Below are 18459 nucleotides of genomic sequence, written 5' to 3'. Positions count from 1 at the left end.
CTTCAACAATACTAACACACAGGTATTCGACTTCGGATTTCGACAGACCGCGCTTCAGCTGCTGAAGGTAGGACGCTGAACACTTGGAGAAATTGGCCTTCAAGCAGGCCTGTCACGGAGCGAGTAGCGGCGAGGTTGGTGTAGCGTATGCTGACCCGTGGGGCTTAAGGTGTTACGCATTAATGTATTGAAATGTCAGTAGCTTTTACGTCTAGGCCCTATAGGAGAAATCCTCCGGGTGAAATACACATACATACATAAGCCGAGGAACTCCTGAGCACCTTCTTTCCGCCTCTGCCAACGAGGATCGAGCCGGAGGGTGAACGTCCGCAAAGAGAAGAGATAGCCATGCCAGACCTCACCTTGCAAGAGATCGAGGAGAAGGTGATGGCGGCGAAGCCCTGGAAAGCGCCTGGTGAGGATGGCCTTCCTGCGATCGTGTGGAAGAAGCTCTGGCACGTGGTCAAGCACCGGGTGTGGACGCTCTTCAGCTCATCGCTCCGAGAGGGCGTCGTGCCTCATCAATGGCGAACGGCTAAGATCATTCCCCTGAGGAAACCAGATAAAGGGGATTACACCTTGGCCAAGGCGTGGCGACCGATTTCTCTCTTGTCAACGCTTGGCAAAATCCTGGAAGCAGTCGTTGCGGAACGTATCAGCTATGCAGTAGAGGCTCAAGGGCTTTTGCCCACGAACCACTTTGGTGCACGGAAGCGCAGGTCCGCAGATCAAGCACTTGTGCTTCTGCAGGAGCGGATCTACAAGGCCTGGAGAACGGGCAGAGTGCTCAGCCTCATCAGCTTTGACGTCAAAGGCGCATACAACGGGTGTGCAAAGAGCGAATGCTCGAAAGGATGAAAGCCCGAGGCATCCCGAGTCGTCTGGTCAAGTGGATAGACGCATTCTGCTCGGGACGGACCGCGTCGGTGGTTGTCAACGGGCACACATCCGAGCAACAAACCCTGCCGCAGGCCGGCCTACCCCAGGGATCCCCTCTGTCGCCAGTGGCTTTTCTTTTCTTCAACGCAGACCTGGTGCAAAGACGGATCAGTAACAATGGCGGCTCCATCGCCTTCGTGGACGATTACTCTGCCTGGGTCACGGGGCCAACGGCGGAGTCAAACAGAGATGGTATTCAATCGATTATCGATGAGGCGCTTGATTGGGAGAAGCGCAGCGGCGCCACATTTGAAGCAGAGAAGACATCCGTCATCCACTTCACACGCATCGCGGAGCGCGACAGCGACCTGCCTCTCATCATCAAAGGAAACGATGTCAAGCCGAAGAGCAACGTGAAGCTGTTGGGAGTCATCATGGACAAAGCGCTTCGCTTCAAAGAGCACATCGCCAGAGCAGCCGCCAAGGGCTGGCCGCGGCCATGTGCTTGAAACGACTGAAGATGGCCTCGCCACGGATGGCGAGGCAACTGTTCGTAGCGACGGTGGCGCCAGCCATGGACTATGCCTCAAACGTGTGGTCGCACGCGTGCGGGGTGAAAGAAGCGGCGTGGATTGGCAGGGCCCAGCGAATCGGAGCCCAGGCTGTCACGGGAGGCTTTCGCACAGTGGCAACGGCAGTGGCCGAGGCCGAGGCCGGCGTGCAATCGTTCCGAGAACGGCATGCTCAAGCGGCAGCGAAATTCTGGATAAGGATGCGGACGCTCCCGAAGACGCATCCTCTGACATCGTTGAGGCTCAAGCTGAACAGGAGGTATGCGTCGCCAATGCAGAAGCTCGCCTCGGCGATGGGAAGACTAGATACCAAACGCCTGGAAGTCATCCACGAGTTCGCACTGGCGCCGTGGGACGAACGAGTGCAGGCAACGTACGAGGCAGACCGAGCGGAGGTGCTGAAGTCGGATGACCCGGAGGACATCACTATCGCGACGTCCAGCTCGCAAAGGAAAGGCAAGGTCGGGTTGGGAGGCGTCGTTCGGGATGCTTCCCGTGACAGCGCAGACGAGGTGCTGGCCAGCTACTCCGTCACCCTTGGCTCCAGTGATGAGCAGAATGCCTACACAGCAGGACTCGAGGCAATCGCCATGGCCCTGAGGTGTGTACCTCTAGGTCTTCATGACCGACAGCTCACAGTTGTGACAAGCAACCGCTCTGTCCTGCAAGTCATCGGGCGACCGCGGCAGCAGTCTGGTCAGTGCACGATACGGGCGATATACGGATCTGTTGAGTATCTTGCGAAAAGAGGCTGCAGAGTCAGACTTCGTTGGGTGCCTGCAAAGAATGAGGAGTTCACCCTTGGGCCACTGGCCAAAATGCAAGCGAAAAGAGCGACGCGAGATGAATGCATCGCTGAACCAGCAACGTTTCAGGCAAGAGCAACGACGTTACGACTGCTGCTCAACGAACACACTCGCGTTCGTCAGATCCCAGAAAGGGTTGGAAAGCACTCAAAGCGCATCGATAAAGCATTGCCGGGCAAGCACCCCCGCAAGATGTACGACGAGCTAACTAGAAAGGAATCTGAAGTGTTGGTACAACTTCGAACTGGCAAATCACGACTGAATGGCTACCTTTGCAAAATCGGGGCAGAGGAATCGGATGAGTGCACCTGCGGACAGTCGGCGGAAACGGTGGAACATTTCCTCTTTCGATGCAGAAGATGGACGGTACAACGAGAAATCATGCTTCGATATGCTCGCGGAAAGATGGGAAACCTGTCTTTCTTCCTAGGAGGCAAGGCAGAGTCAGACGACGACAAGTGGCAGCCCGATATGGGGGCTGTACGGGCGACAATACAGTTCGCATTGGCAACAAAACGCTTCAGTATGGACCGACGAGGGACCATGTACTGATCAAGGGATAATCATACTAACACAACAGCCTTAAACTTGGCAGACCGCGCTTCAGCCGCTGAAGGTAGGACGCTGAACACTTGGAGAAACTGACCTTCAAGTAGGCCTGTCATGTCACAGCGAACGAGGCTGGAAACAGATGAAAAGAAGCGTGGGGCTTTAGGTGCGATGGAACCATGTACAGTAGGTACGTAGCTTAGCGTAATTAACCATTCCTGTAACTTCCGGAAACTGCGCACATTTGCCCTAGCCCGAGGCCGAGTGAGTTCGAGCCCTGTGAGTGTGACAGTGTGAGAAATACCACGAAGCGACGGAGCCAGCCCGCGTCGTGCAACAGAAGGCGGGGCAGCGAATCCTCCCCGAGAACGGCAGAGAGGAGCGCAAGGGTGGCACTTTAGCATGGGTGTCTGCGAAAATCTCAGACGTCTGAGCTTGAGCTTGGAGTGACCACGAGGGGTATACAGCTGAGGGTTTCTGTTAGGGCTAGGCAGAAGAGCAGTCTGCAGAGAGATTTTAGACAGCATGAGGCAGCCACATAGGCTAGAGGGAGACTGCATATACGAGGCCCAGAAAGCCTACATACAAGGGGGGAGGCTGGCGAACGGAGCCCAGGCCCTTAGTTCTTGTACCTACGAAAAGGGGATATAATTAAATAAGGAGCCAGAAGAGGGCAGCGAGAGGACACACAGAGGGCACAACAATACACACACGAGTGACACGACAACACTAGCCATCTGATCATATACAAAGACACCTCTGTGACTACCTTTTATCCACTTTATCATCCCTCTCGCATGCTCTCTTCGCGAGAGTTATGAGCCCGGGATGGCGAACTATCCCTGTAACTTCCGGTGACTGCGTGCGGTGCGGGGTTCAATCCCCGTAGGCGACGCCCTCCTCTTGGATTCCTCCATGCCCGGGCATGGCGCGTGTGTTCGACTTCCGCATCTTAGGCCATGATTCAGGAATCCCGGCGGAGCCGTGGTCCCTGAGGGGGTGTGTCGAGAAGAAGACTGTCGAGGGGAACACTTGTTGGTCGGAAGGTAGACACGTCGCCAGAGCACTTGTAGGAGTGCATTCCACTTGCCTGAGTGGCGTACAGTCATCGCAACATGGCGCGCTAAGGTATATACTCCATATAGTATGTGCCTCTGACGACACATAAATACAGTATGTGTGTCTGACAACACATAAATATAGTGCATAAGATGGGTGTCGATCATAAAGCCATGCTTCCGGTCTCGACTAGCCCATGCAGTTCGGAACTTCAGCGTGCAGGGCGTTGTGTTGTCATGGGGTGATTTGCCAATGCGCAAGTTATTTTGCATTGGATCTACATCAGCTGATATCGATCACATACATAGGTTGGTTAGACGCATGCCGCGTTTACCTTACAGCAACCTGCTAGTGAGTATCCTACTCGTTCTCGCCCCAATTTTCTATATTCGCTTTAGCTTTCACGAGTAGTGAGGGGAAGGTGGTGAGTTGTGATCATGGGCCACGAAATGGGTGGTCATGACTGCATGGGCGAGACATTCAAGGTAGGTGGCGGGCTCGGCAGGAGCTGTGATTCCATCGTGTATATAATGCTGAAGATTCCTGGATTTGTATTGATGTGATAGAATCACTCTTAGCATCATTGATTCCAAACAAATTCAGGCTTCTATTGTAACTCAAGGCCGTTCTCACAGACACTTTACCATGGGTCCTGCTGTCGTCGACTCGACTCCCACGACCGTAACCAAAGAAGCTCAGCCAGGCCCCAAATCCCTTAAGACGACAGGTGTCTTGGACCAGTTTGAGTCCTTTGATGTTACCCCCATCATTGGTCGCGAGTTCCCCAACGCCAAGCTGGTCGAGTGGCTCAACGCCCCCAATTCGGACGAGCTCATACGCGACCTCGCCATAACCAGTCAGTCTCACTCATTAGTATTTTTTAAAGTCAACTTCGCCCTTCTTAGTTGCGATATAAGCGCAGCCCATGTTGATAGCTTTTAGTCTCTGAGCGCGGAGTCGTCTTTTTCCGTGCCCAGGACGACCTCACCAATAACCTGCAGAAGGAGCTCGTCCTAAGACTCGGTAAGCTCACCGGCCGCCCGGCGACATCGGGCTTGCATATCCACCCAGTCCTCAACTCGGAGCGCGAGCTCGGCGGCAAGGACGAAAATATTAGCACTATCAGCTCCGTCCAGACCGACGAATTCTGGAAGGTTGCTGGGCCGGACGAGCTGAGCCCTAAGATACAGACCACGGCGAGGTGGCATAGCGATATTGCGTTTGAGCCTGTGCCTGCGGATTATACGTCTTTGCGTCTAGTTCAGCTGCCTAGAACTGGTGGTGGTGAGTTCCCACATCGTTATGACTTCACTCTCCCATCTAATCGTCCCACGTCAACTACTTGATTACCCCCTTACCAACACGCAAATCTCGAAAATAAATAACTACCTACCCATACTATACTTGCTGTCTGTGAATACGCATGGTAATATAGAACTTAGATACCCTCTGGGCTTCCGGGTACGAACTCTACGACCGCCTTAGCGAGCCTTACCAAAAATTCCTCGAAACCCTGACCGCCACCTTTAAGCAGCCGCTCTTCCGCATGGTCGCCGAGAGGGGGGGCTTCCAGCTATACGACAAGCCGCGCGGCGCACCCGAGAACGTGGGCTCCAAGCTCAAGGCGGTGCATCCCGTAGTACGCACCAACCCCGTCACCGGCTGGAAGAGCATCTTCCCCGTGTGCAGCAATGAGTTTTTCTCATCCATCAATATAAATGGCGTGACCGAGGAGGAGAGCAGGAAGCTGCTGGATTTGTTTCTCGATATGGTTTATCATAACCCTGACTTGCAGGTGCGGCTCAAGTGGCAAAACCCGAATGATCTTGGTAAGTCCTATGTCACAGTCCGATGAGCTAGAGGAACATCTATACTAACGAGGATATAGCTATATGGGACAACCGCAGCATGTTTCACAGTCCTATTTTCGACCATAGCGGCTTCGGGGATAGGTTTGGATATAGAGCTGTTGGTGTGGGTGAGAGGCCATATTTTAACCCAAATAGTATATCACGGCGTACTGCCTTACGACTGCACTAGTAGTAAATGGATTGACTCGGCTTCTTGATGCTGGCTGAACAGCCTTTTCTTCATGCACTTCGATTGGATTGGAGACAACCGCTTCATCGGTTGCTAGGCGCTTCCGAGGCTCGGGTTCGTCATTACGGGCGACTGTAGGCCAGACTGTCTCAAAACTCATTTTGGGCTATGGGTACCCCGGGGTTAGATTACCCGATCAGGTCCAAGTCCAACTGGTAACTTGTATATACCGATACTCTTCTATTAGCATAGGGCATTGAAAGAAAGGAAGCGTTCGCTATGCGCATTAGTACACATTTTCAGTGCTTTTCTCCCTTCTACGATATCATTGAGCCCGAATAGCGCTGTACTCAGTTAAACAAGTATGCCTCGACCACGGATTGATCTTTCCACAGTTCAGGAGGAAATCACCGGCTTGCATCGAGATGGATCCTCGATTAATACAATCCGTACGCATCTTCTCGAGCATCATCAGCTTCAAGTAAGCCGCGCCAGTCTCTATCGATCGATCAAAGACTGGGGACTTCTTCGTCAAGCACGTACGATCACTTCAGACACCTTACGGGACCGAATTAGGTCGCTCTTCTTTGATGAATGTCTTAAGGATGATTTCATGCTTAAACGACTTAGAGATGAGGGGTTTACGATCTCAAAGTTCCGTCTTGAAAGAATTCGGCTTGAAGAGGGGCTATACCGCCGCCAATCCCCTGAAGCGCTCCAAGCCGCAAGAGAACGCGCCCGGTCCTTTTTCAACAGCCAGTCATAGATCTCTACAACTGTACAAGGACATGGCCGGAACTATCTCTATTCGTATATGCGCCAGCAACATCATATCATTAGGGGACTGGATATTTCCTACCCCAAGTCGGCTAATTCCTACCCCAAAGTGGCGCAAACGCCACGACTTGCAGTGCCCACATAAATTCGCTGGTACCAACAGGTACCCATGTCTCAATTCCTACCTGACTTTTCACTCCATCCACAAGGCTTTGAGGGTATTCGCACGCACGCAGCGTACCATTTTCTTGCCTACTGTTCTTCGTTGTCAATCCCCTCATCATGCAATCGATCATCGGCCAGACCTTCGACGACTTTGCCTCGTGCGAGGCTGCGATACACCGTGCCGCGAGGTCCGACTCTGTCAGCCTCGCCTTAAAGTCGAAGAAGCCCAACGCTACTGATCCTCGCCGGGTTATTTGGCGTTGTTGTAAAGGCACGCCATATCGTCTTCGTGATAGTGGCACACATGAGACCAAGCGACGTAAAGGGAATACCCAAGATACTAGCTGCCCCTTTAAGATCGTGGTTAAACGCCGCGCTGATGGCATGTGGAGCCCTGAATGGAGTGGGACTGCAGAAGCGCGCCTCCATAATCACCCGACATTCGAGATATCTGCCTATTCGAAATATAGGACGGAGATTTCTCAGAAGTATCGTGATGATATCATCGAGATGCTTCGTTCGAGCCTTCAGCCAGTCGGAATACTCACGAAGTTACGCCAACACGATGACCCAGACCTTCGTCAAATTGGGAGGCGCGATATCGTCAATATCATCGCGAAATACCGCCAACAGCAGCTCCAAGGACAGGCGCCAATTGAATGGCTCTTCAACCAGCTACGTCAGCAGGAGAGCTTCTTCGTCCGCCACGAAGTTGACGATAATAAGCGCCTCACCCGTCTTTTCATTGCGCCGCAAAGCGGCATCAACCTACTCCACCAGTATCCTGAAGTGATGCTATTCGATAGCACCTATAAGACCAACCGCTTCAATATGCCGCTTTTCAACGTCTGCGCTTGTTCTTCGATCAAGAAGTCGTTCCAGGTTGCTACTATATTCCTGAACGGCGAGAAAGAGGGGGACTACGCTTGGGCTATTGAGAAGCTTCACGAGCTTCTCAACGAGAAGCAAATCCGCCACCCAGGCTGCGTTATAACCGACCGCGAGTTGGCGTTGATGAGGGCGCTCAACGGCTCAACGCCCATCCAGCCTTCCATACAGTGCCTCATCTACTCTGTCAGTGGCATATCAACACCAATGTCGTCGCTAATACGAAGAAACACTTCCCTAAGCCGACCCGTGGCGCCGATGGCGTGATACAACAAGACGCGAAATTCGAAGAATTCATTGCAGAGTGGCACCTACTCGTGCGAAGCCGGAACGAGGTTGAATATCAGGAGAGGCTTCTAAAGTTCAAAGACCCAAGCCGCTATACAGGCGAGGCTGCCCAGGCCGTGGAATATTGCGTTAACACCTGGATAGAGCCTTGGAGTCATAAGTTCGTGAGGTTTCAAGTTGACCGCCTTCCTCACTTCGGGCACGTTACAACTTCGATCGTGGAGTCGTCTCACGCGAGCCTTAAACGCTTCCTTCAACAGCGCTCATCTGGAGCTCTCAAGATTGTCTTTGAGCGGCTCCAGCTCTTTTGGAACCACCAAGAAAGCGAAATCCGAATCGAGGCACAACAGCGCCGGAATAAGGTCATCTCCGTGCCTCACTTTTTGCTTCAAGATATCAGATTCGAGGTTTCCCCAACTGTCACAGGGATATTAAGCAAGCAGCTTCGTGGGCTGCCTCGTCAGGGCAGGCTCGAGGGCCCTTGCCGATGTCGTCTGCCGACTACACACGGAATTCCGTGTAAGCACACGCTTGACCGACAAATTGAAGCCTCGCTGCCGCTCACGAAGGATCAGATTCATCGTCGCTGGTGGTGGGCTACGGCTTCTCCAGATAATCACGAATCTCATGATAATGACGAACCTGCACCTACGCCTACGCCTGCGCCTACGCCTACGCCCAGCCGGCCCAGGCCTGTGCCTCTCGAACCAGTTATACAACGCGCGAAAGGCAGACCTCGAGGTAGCGTGGCCACACAACCACAGTCTCATCAGCGAGGCAGAGGGGTTACAAGCAGCCGCCGCGATCTCTCTCATTTCGAGCGAGCAGAGTTGCAAGCACAACCGCGGTCCTTGCCTCCCCCTTCGGCCCCAGCCCCTGCTCCGCGCACGAGAGGCAGGCCTCGAGGCAGCGTGGCCTCTCGAGTTCGAGGCGGTGTGGTCATACAACCGCAGGCACAACCGCCTCGCCCTTCGGCCTCTGCTGCCCTCGTTGACCTTACGGTGGCTTCACTCGAACAAGCTCATCAACACGATACAATGCAGCCTGGCACAGCGGCGCCACGGGCGTCACAAAGAGCAGCGTATTCGCCCCGACCTCTTGAAATAAGTATGCAGGCCGATATGGAGGAAGATGACGAGGTTGACGATACCTTCATTGATCACTTTGATGACGTTTTGGGGTATGCACGGCGGCAGGGCAATAGCCGTGTCAATGAGCCAAGCCCGGTTGATGCGGTTCACGAGGCAGACGAGGCTGATAAGGATGCTGAGGTAATTGAGCGAGAGATTGAGGAGGCGATTGAGGCGTTAAACGAATCGTGTGAATAGCTGAGGCAATTAATTGGGAGGTTGAGGCATTGTATCATGTAAAATAGGTACCTATTGGTACCAGCGAATTTATGTGGGCACTGCAAGTCGTGGCGTTTGCGCCACTTTGGGGTAGGAATTAGCCGACTTGGGGTACTTGGGGGGACTAAAATCCGTCCCGATTCCCGCGCATGTCAAGTCATGCACGGGGGGTGCGTTGAGTAGCAAAAAGTCCGTTGATTCGCAAAAAAATATAGTGACTTATAGTTTAGTGAGCGGTCCACACAAATTAAGGTACCCCCTTTTTCCTACATATCCGCGTTACAAGAAAAACAACCCCGCATTTAACGCTAGATGACGCGCGATGCGCGTTAGACATCATATCACAAGACTAGTTAATTCAGCCGAAGGCTGACTATACATTAATCAGAATAAGTTTCCCAATATATGAGGATTTGGTGCAGACAGGGGTCATAAGTTTCTTGGGCTCTGATTGGTCCCAAATTTGTATGTACGGTCGCAAAACGATCAGCAACTGGATGACGGCTCCTAAAAAGTGGGTCCCGGTTTGTTTACTTGGAATGTCGCGTGACTTGGAATGTCGCGTGACATGGAAACTTCACTGACCCAACTCGTCTTGATATCTTGCTTCAAGCCTTCGGCTGAATAATGAGTTCTAGGTCTACTCAAGGGCTCCAAGTTGACTTGGCTTCGATCGTCTGTGCCCGCTGTGGCGAGAAGAAACCGGCAGGTGACTTCGTGAGCAAACGGAAAACTGGCGGGAACACCAAGAACTGCCTGGACTGTCGGAGTCGGTGCAGTTCTCATGTCAGCTCTGTCTTCCCGCTCCGTATGACATTCAATACTAACGAAGTGAAGTGTTCAAGATCCCGAGGTCGATTCTGACGTTGAGGACCTCGCCGCCCGTCCTTCCTCGCCTGGGAGAGCTAGCGTGAAAGAGTCGAGGCAGATGCTGACCTGTCGCCTCCCAGCGAGAGATCGGGAACCCAGCCTAGTTCGCCGGAGAAGCTACGACGACTTCATGCAGCTATGACGTTATTCAAAAAGTCAATTAGCCAGCCGCACATAGAGCTGGGAACGCCAATTCCACCAACCCAACAAAGCTCGCGGTTCTTACCTGCTGAGCAGCCAGCGACCGATCCAGTCGCCTCCCATTTTGATCCATCGACTGCCCGAGGCAACGCAACCAGAATGAATTATTCTTACCTGGCTGCTAGATTTCACAAAGGCGGGAAGGTATCGCAAGATGATCTCTCTACCGCAGGGGCTAGGGTTAAGCTGGCCGCTATCCAGCGCGACCATCGATCACGACGTCGTGCAGGGGAGACTGTGTCCCTGACTCCTTCCATATCTCAACTCGGCGTCTCGGAAGGTTCGGGTGTCCTGGATAAGATGTCCCTTGTGTTTTCGTTGCAGCAGTGTGTTCGGGCCAACAGGGAAAGTAGATGCGAGTCGAGATCGGCCGCAGCCGAATGGGGATCAGGTAGCCAAGGAAGGGGGCAATAGAGACCAGTTTTCCGAACCCGATATGGACGCCGAGGACTATTTCAACCTGCTGCTTTCCCCCGCTCGACCGCGTCGCTACCGTGAACAATTAGGGGCTGATTGTAACTCCGATGCCGAGAACGAAGACGAGAACAGCGATAACGATTCAGTGTATGAAAGCCCTGTTCGTAGTCGCTTGCAGCAGCCGTCTGCGCGGCCAAGACGCGGCCGCCGTGGTCCTGCCCTGGCACAGGAGGGCGGCCGAGACAACCGGGAAGGCGAATCCAGAGACAACCTCGACGGCAATATCGACTGTCGCGGCCGCCACGGCGTATTCGAAGTCCAGTGATAATTCCACCGGAAGAAATGGCGGTCTTCCGTGCACAAGATCCGGCGTGGACTGGCGACCTGGATGCTTGGGCCTTGACGGACTGCGATAGGGCCACCCTCCGTGAGTTCTGGACCAAGCTCAACAATGACCAGATGGAATACTGCAGCCGATGCCGCGAGTGTTGGTTTCAGATGGAAATAGATTATGACGGCATTTGTTCGCGTTGCTATCGAAAGGATGAGAAACGTGGCCCCGACGAGCCTTACTTCTTCTCTGCGGAAAACCAGCTCGACTTTGGCCCCGTACCGACCCGATTGCCCGAGCTCACACCTACCGAAGAGGCATTGATTGCTCGTGTCCATGTCCACGTGAACATTATGCTTGTGCGGGGCAGCAGTACAAGTATCGAGGGCACGTCGTTCACTTTCTCCGCGAGGTTGGCTTGGTGTACAACCAGCTCCTCTCCTGCCGCGGGAGTTGAACACGGTGTTGCTGCGTCCTGCCAACACGTCGTCACACGCTAATCTCAGCCGGCAATTCACCCGCCAGTTCCGCGTGCGTCGCCAGGCGGTTATGATATGGCTAGACTACCTGCGCCATCATCATCCTGGCTATCGATCCATCGCGATCGACGACGAGCGACTGAGCCAACTGCCCGAGGACGGCAATGTGGTGGACGCCATCCCCCAAAGTCAGGTGGAGGCTGCCGATGTGGGACCGGAGGAAGATCAGGAGGCAGAGCCTGACCTAGAGGATGCGGCTGCGGTGCCTGACCTGTTGGCCAAGGACACGGAGCTGGATGCTCTGCGGTCTATTCTCGCGGGTGAATCCGAAGCGGATGCGGGGCAACCCCTTGCCACAGGCTCTCCAGGGCAGGCGAGGCACGAGCTCCAGCTTCCCAACATACGGCACACGCCGATCAATGAGTTCAATCACTCTCATGCCCTGCTCTCCTTGGCATTCCCTGCCTGTTTCCAGACGGCAGAGCCGACTTTGTGGAGCCTCGCTTGCGGTCCATTGAGTACAAGGATTACATCGAGCACGCGATGCGGTGGCACGACGGCCGTTTGCGCGCCATCCAACCTTCCGCTTTGTCGCATTCAACACCCTGATGCGGTCCCAAGCACGTGCGAGGTCCAAATTCTTCGTGAAGCAACACGATGGCACCCGTGAGCCGCTCACGCGAGAGCAGCTTATTCAGGCGCTCGAACACGCTGAGGATCCACGGGCGCAGGCGCTGATCAACTCGATCACAAGGCATGCGGTGTCGATTCGCGGTACGCGACCCTTTGGAATAGAAAGAGGCAGGACCTCGAGGCGTATGCCTACAGCTTGGGTTGTCCTGGCGCATTCATCACATTTAGCCCGGCTGATTTACACTGGCGGAGCCTCTACCAACACATGCCCCGATATGAAGAATGGCTGGGCGCGTCCGAGCCGGAAAGGATGGCATTGTCGCGGTACTTGTTGCGGCAGAACCTCACATTGCTGCTTTCCACTTTAACCGCCGATACTGTCTCTTTCGGGATATCGTGTTGAGAACGAAGTTTAACGTGACGGATTACTGGGGCCGGTATGAATGGCAAGGGCGTGGAGTCCACACAACCACGATCTGTACTGGATGGAGAATGGCCCGGTAGCCGACATGAGGGATGAAACCGCTCGCGACCTTTTTGCACGCACGTGGGGATTCCACATCACTGCCATTAACCCGGAGCCGAACAGGACAATGCCCCAGGGTGAAGGGAATCCCCTGAGTGTGGATCCGCTGGGCGTAGAGATGACATTCCTGCGGCTCTCGCAAATCGTCAACCGCTGCCAGCGCCACAGATGCAATACCGCGTACTGCTTGCGGGTCCGAAAGAGAAGTGGGGACCTGGCGAACGATATGCAGGGGCTGCAGCCGATATCGAGGCGGCCAATGTCGCCGATCCGGAGAGGGAGTGTCGTTTCAACTTCCCCCGTGCCTTGCGGGAGCTAGCCGCAGTCATCAGGAAAGAAGGTAAGTCATATTACATCTTCGAGGCAGCCCACAACGACAGCCTCATGAACCACTTCAATCCTGCCATCATTCTGGGCTGGCTGGCCAATATCGACATATCGCCCTGCACCAGCTTACAGGCAGTCATTACGTATGCTGCCAAGTATTGCAGCAAATCGGAGAAGAAGACGGAGCCTTACTGCAAGCTCGCAGATCAGGTTTTGCCGCATACAGCACACCACCAGCCCCTGTTGTCCTTCTCCTCTCGCCTTATGAATAAGTTGATTGCCGAGAGATTATTCAGCGCAGGAAATTTCCCACTTGCTGCTCAACATCCCTCTGCAGGAAGGCACTCGGATGGTTGTGTACGTCGACTGCCGTCCGTTGGAGCAGCATGTGCGGTCGTTCCGCGTCGACGAGGATGTCAGTGAGGCTGTCGGCAGCTACCGGAAATATCTGCAGAGAAATGACCAACATGAGAGTATAACCTATCTCGAGTACCTGCAGTCCTACAATCTCAAGACGTGGAGGAGACTCGGTGCGAACGCGAAGAAGAGGGTCCTGTCCTACTTCCCTCGGTACAGGTCAGCGGAGGCATCACCCCAGTTTCATGACTTCTGCCGTGTCAAGTTGATGATGGCCCATCCGCATCGCTCTCCGGAGGAGCTGCTTGCTGTGGACGGGCAGCCGTTTGAGTCCTTTGCGGCGGCGTACCAGTGCTGCCGGCAGCGACACCATTTCCATGAGGACGACCATTACGGCGAGGTGGGAGCAAATGAGCTGCAGGCAGAGGACGATGAGTTTCAGCGGGAGGAGCACGAAGAGCCTGTCGTGGAGGAAGATTGGCATGAACTCGCCCGTATGCTGCCAGACCATCCGCTGGAGGAGGAGGATATCGACGTGCTGGGCCGGCGAGATGTCGACGTGAATTATGACTGGACTCCCCACGTTGGACGGTATACCGATGACGGCATTCTCCAGGGCGACTTCTGGAAGCAACGCAAAGCCGAAAATCCCCTTCACCTTGATGTGGATCATCAGCCGCTGGAGGCTCGCGATTCCCTGAATCCGGAGCAGCGCCTAGTGTACGATACGGTGATGGGCCACTTTCTGACCCAGGCCTGTTCCCAGTTGTTACTCCATGTGGACGGCGGCGGTGGCACGGGCAAATCATACCTCATCAATCTGCTTTCGGCGCACCTCCAAGCCGCCTCGGGCGGAAGAGGGACGCCTGTTTGGCGTGCCGCGCCCACGGGCGTTGCGGGAAATCAGATATCGGGCACTACCTTGCACTCCCTGCTGCACCTCCCCATCAACAAGGACTTCAAGCCCCTGTCAGCGATCGACAAAGCTCAGCTCCAGAAGAAGCTAAAGGATGTCAAGTACCTGATCGTCGATGAGAAGAGCATGCTGGGTCTGCGACAGCTGTCATGGATTGATGACCGTCTCCGTGAGGCGTTCCCGAATAGAAATGAGGAGTTCTTTGGTGGTCTTAATATCCTCCTGGTTGGCGACTTCTTTCAGCTTCCCCCCTGTACTGCAGAAGCCTCTTTATTACGACAAGGAGGTGCAGGGGGGTAGAGATCAAGGGCAGGAACGCATATCGGCGCTTCGACAAGACGGTTTTCTTGAAGGTTGCCCAGCGTCAGCGCGGCGACGATCAGGCAGCGTTTCGCTCAGCTCTTGAGGAATTGCGGCTGCTCCAACTCTCTATGGAGTCCTGGAAGCTCCTCTCCAGCCGTGTTCAGGCGAAGCTGGACGATCAGGAGGTTGCCAAGTTCGTCAATTCCCTACGAGTATACGCCACGAAAGACAGGGTGAACGAATATAACCACTACCACCTCGACCGCCTAGGCCGGCCTGTCATCAGGTCATGGCTAAGAACGTTGGCCCCGGTGCTGCTGCTGCTCCTGACGACAAGGCAGGCAACCTTGCGAAGCAGATTCCCGTATGCATTGGCGCCCGTCTGATGCTGACGTCCAACCTTTGGCAGCCGGTTGGCCTCTGCAACGGTGCACGTGGTACAGTATACAATATCGCGTGGGCGCCTGGAGCTGACCCCATGCGAGACCCTCCCTGCGTGATCATGATGGAGTTTGACAAGTACCGGTACACGGGGCCGGTATTCCTGACCACCACAGATGGCAGGAAGATTGTCCCGATTCTGCCAGTAGACAGGGACTTCCTCGTCGGAGCCACACTCTGCACTCGTACGCAGTTTCCCCTGATCGTGTGCTACGCCATTACAGTTCACAAGTCGCAGAGCATCACCGAAGACATGATCGTGACGGATCTGTCGTGCCGTGACTTTCAGACCGGTTTGAGCTACGTGGCCGTCTCGCGTGTGAAAACGCTGCAGGGTCTGATGCTGGATGCCCGTTTGACCGCAATCACCTGACTTATGCGTCGCCGCCGGAAGGAATTAAGATGAAAATGAAGGATCAACAACTTCGCAAACGACAGGTTCTTACCCAGAATCCGTATAAGATAGGCGACGGGTCTACGTAACTCCACTTGATGCTACCGGCGACAAGATCGACATTTTCAAGGCACAGATGAATGTATGATTGTAGATACTGTACTGATTGTTCAGTGACTGACTGCTTGACTGGTAGCCAGACTCGCAGCCTTCGGCTGATTGTACGCCTTGCACCACAGCCCTAAAGACTAAAGTGCAAGGCGTGGCGCAGTATTTTTAACGATAACAATTACTACGATTTTACTATCTATCCCAATTTTGCAGTATGGCCTCTCTAGAAGGTAACTCATCTATTATCAATACGTGGATCGATTCAGAGACCGGCTTGCCTCATTTCTCGCGCTTTACACCCGATAACCTCGAGACGCGAACCGTCGCAGCAACCCAGCTCTATCACGATGGGTTTTACCGTACAATCATGGCAGCTTCTGCTGCATTACGCGTACCCTACTATCGGTTACGGTCTCGTATTCAAGGCAATCATCCAAAGGCTACCAATGGAGGCAACCGTACACTTCTTTCACCGGAAGAAGAGAAGGAGGTACTATGCTGGGCGCATCGCCGCATCACACAAGGCCACCACATCCAGCAACGCTCCTTACAACAACATGCCAACGCGATACTCAAAGCTACGGGCCGAGGTAATACTACAGATAGTGGGTCATGGGCTCGACGATTTATAAAACGCTACAAACAATATTTCCATCGTCGAAAGGCAGTTGCCCGAGACGCAAAGCGTAAAGTCATGCAAGACCGTGAAGTCCTCTCTCGATTCTACCAAGACTGGAATAGGTACATCGATAGAAATAGCATCAGACGCGAGAATATCTGGAACTTCGATGAAACAGGCTTTATGGTGGGGTATTTACATACCGGGACGTATATTTGGACCTTTAACGAAGTCAATAACCCCGTCTTAACAGACTTTCGGGATACGGTCTCGATTACTGCTATAGAGTCAATCTCCGCGACCGGCAGCAGTATCCCTCCTTTCCTCATCCTTCCAGGGACACAGATCCCGGTCCGTTGGGTTAACGATAACCTCGATAAAGGCACGACAATTACAACAAGCCCAAAGGGCTACGTCAACGATATCCTTGCGGCCTTGCCCTCGAATTCATCGACCACTTCGAGCGTCACACCCGGCCCCAAGTCCCCGAAGAGGAGCGCCTTGTCTTAATGGACGGCTGCGAGAACCACTTTACATACGAATTGGTGCATTTTTGCTACCAACACAATATACAGCTGTTCCAGTTACCGCCTCATGTGACTCACCTACTCCAGCCGCTTGACGTTGGGGTCTTTGGTCCCTACAAGCACTGGCATCAACAAGTGCTATATCGTGAGATTGCAAACGGAGCTACTAACTTCAACAAGACCGACTTCCTTTTCCATCTTCAAGAGATGCGTAACCGAACCTTTAAGCGGCCTACGATCCTATCAGCCTGGGAGAAATCTGGTCTCTTTCCATTCAACCCAAGCGTCGTCCTCGACCAGTTGCAAGATGCGTTATCCTCATTAACCGACTCTGTCCGCGAACGAGAACTCCCTGGGTTCGTTGAGGAAGGCACGCCAATAGATGACGATAGTAGTAACGAGGATGCATTCGAAAATATGCGCTCTACACCACAGACGCCAACTTCTCGATCGATCGAAGCGGTTCCAGGCGGTAGAGGGCCAGCAACGCCCGTTACAGTCCATCGTATTGACTGGAAGACCCTCAAAACACCACGGCTAAATCTTCACGACATCCACAAATGCCATGAATTCATCAGACTACGAATAGACCTCTCTATTGCATCAGGTACGCCTATTACGCCGTCAGTTGCACACGTACAGGGAAAAGTACGTAAAGCAGCGCACCCTCGCACTCAATGGTATCACCGCCACGGATGAGATGAGGCGTCTCAAAGAGAATCAGCTTAGACGATCGAAACTAGCAGAAGGGACATCGATTGTAGGAAATTCGGGCCATTAACCGTCCACGATTCGAGACTACGTGTCGCAAAGACGAATACAACCGACTGGCTGCACAGGCTGACGAGGCACGAAGGCGGCTTAAAAAGGAAGTCCGTGAAGAGGCTGCGTTTTTGCGCCGCTGGGTTAGGCAGGTTAAGGGTACCTGCCGAGATAGTATCTCGAAGTCATCAAACAAGCAGCTACGGCTCCTTGGCCGCGACAAACGAGGTCTTCGAAGCTACATGGATAGTATCGAGTCGATATGTTACCAATACGCCGCTTTCCGTGCCCTTGGCAATCCAGATCGATCGACTGACTGTCCTTTCGCTTGGATATGGTACAATGACATTACGTACACTCGAAGCAGCGTTCTTACTTGGCCCAAAGACTACGATCGCGAGGTCGTACAGAAAGCCGTTGAATTGGTTATCTTAGAGACCCAAGAGAGGTCTACAGCACGCTTACGTTTGAAGTTGACGGAATTGAGATTACTGAAGAGATCGTTATTGACGGGCTAACCGAGGAATTTGAAGCTATTATAAAGGAGGAATAGATAGGCAATCTAGCATCGTGAGACCATCAATCTAGCTGTATGTCTAATTGTTGTACGGATAAGTGCGTAAATCGACGTGGTGGGGCTTCGTGCGTTTATGGGGGGGGAAATTAGGTACATAATCCTACTAGTTAATTGGCGGGGCCGCTATGTACTCTTTTTTGCGAATCAACGGACTTTTTGCTACTCAACGCACCCCCCGTGCATGACTTGACATGCGCGGGAATCGGGACGGATTTTAGTCCCCCCAAGTAGGAAATATCCAGTCCCTTATCTAGAACGTTCGACACCATCGCCTTAATCCGTAGTAATGTGACAGC

General features: G+C 53.5%; 5 protein-coding genes across 5 annotated transcripts; all 5 read left to right on the top strand.

The window, feature by feature from the left end:
• Positions 1-348: 348 nt before the first annotated feature.
• On the top strand, positions 349-2421 carry HRG_09832 (reverse transcriptase (RNA-dependent DNA polymerase) domain-containing protein; the record flags this gene model as incomplete). The annotated part of the gene is made up of 8 exons (XM_044868303.1): positions 349-474; positions 541-814; positions 862-1131; positions 1198-1365; positions 1437-1471; positions 1526-2052; positions 2101-2147; positions 2327-2421. 8 exons carry the CDS (start codon positions 349-351, stop codon positions 2419-2421), a joined length of 1542 nt encoding a protein of 513 aa, XP_044716884.1.
• A 2089-nt stretch (positions 2422-4510) lies between these two features.
• On the top strand, positions 4511-6002 carry HRG_09831 (taurine catabolism dioxygenase tauD, tfdA family domain-containing protein; the record flags this gene model as incomplete). The annotated part of the gene is made up of 5 exons (XM_044868302.1): positions 4511-4721; positions 4808-5149; positions 5308-5694; positions 5754-5817; positions 5948-6002. 5 exons carry the CDS (start codon positions 4511-4513, stop codon positions 6000-6002), a joined length of 1059 nt encoding a protein of 352 aa, XP_044716883.1.
• A 962-nt stretch (positions 6003-6964) lies between these two features.
• Positions 6965-9130, top strand: HRG_09830 (MULE transposase domain-containing protein; the record flags this gene model as incomplete). Its single annotated transcript, XM_044868301.1, has 5 exons — positions 6965-7045; positions 7205-7921; positions 7978-8430; positions 8493-8542; positions 8593-9130. The coding sequence occupies 5 exons, from the start codon at positions 6965-6967 to the stop codon at positions 9128-9130; spliced, it is 1839 nt and encodes a 612-aa protein (XP_044716882.1).
• A 2072-nt stretch (positions 9131-11202) lies between these two features.
• Positions 11203-15546, top strand: HRG_09829 (PIF1-like helicase domain-containing protein; the record flags this gene model as incomplete). Its single annotated transcript, XM_044868300.1, has 15 exons — positions 11203-11347; positions 11604-11990; positions 12292-12424; positions 12466-12627; positions 12708-12740; positions 12946-13366; positions 13494-13571; positions 13656-13706; positions 13779-14072; positions 14130-14562; positions 14730-14965; positions 15019-15069; positions 15142-15169; positions 15218-15257; positions 15327-15546. 15 exons carry the CDS (start codon positions 11203-11205, stop codon positions 15544-15546), a joined length of 2712 nt encoding a protein of 903 aa, XP_044716881.1.
• Positions 15547-15892: 346 nt separating this feature from the next.
• Positions 15893-18104, top strand: HRG_09828 (DDE superfamily endonuclease domain-containing protein; the record flags this gene model as incomplete). The annotated part of the gene is made up of 4 exons (XM_044868299.1): positions 15893-16419; positions 16551-16648; positions 16706-17472; positions 17589-18104. The coding sequence occupies 4 exons, from the start codon at positions 15893-15895 to the stop codon at positions 18102-18104; spliced, it is 1908 nt and encodes a 635-aa protein (XP_044716880.1).
• Between the last annotated feature and the right edge of the window lie 355 nt (positions 18105-18459).

The sequence above is a fragment of the Hirsutella rhossiliensis genome (assembly GCF_020360975.1).
Source record: "Hirsutella rhossiliensis strain HR02 chromosome Unknown scaffold00013, whole genome shotgun sequence".
NCBI classification, from domain to species: Eukaryota; Fungi; Ascomycota; class Sordariomycetes; order Hypocreales; family Ophiocordycipitaceae; genus Hirsutella; species Hirsutella rhossiliensis.
This window is presented reverse-complemented; position numbering and strand designations above follow the sequence as displayed.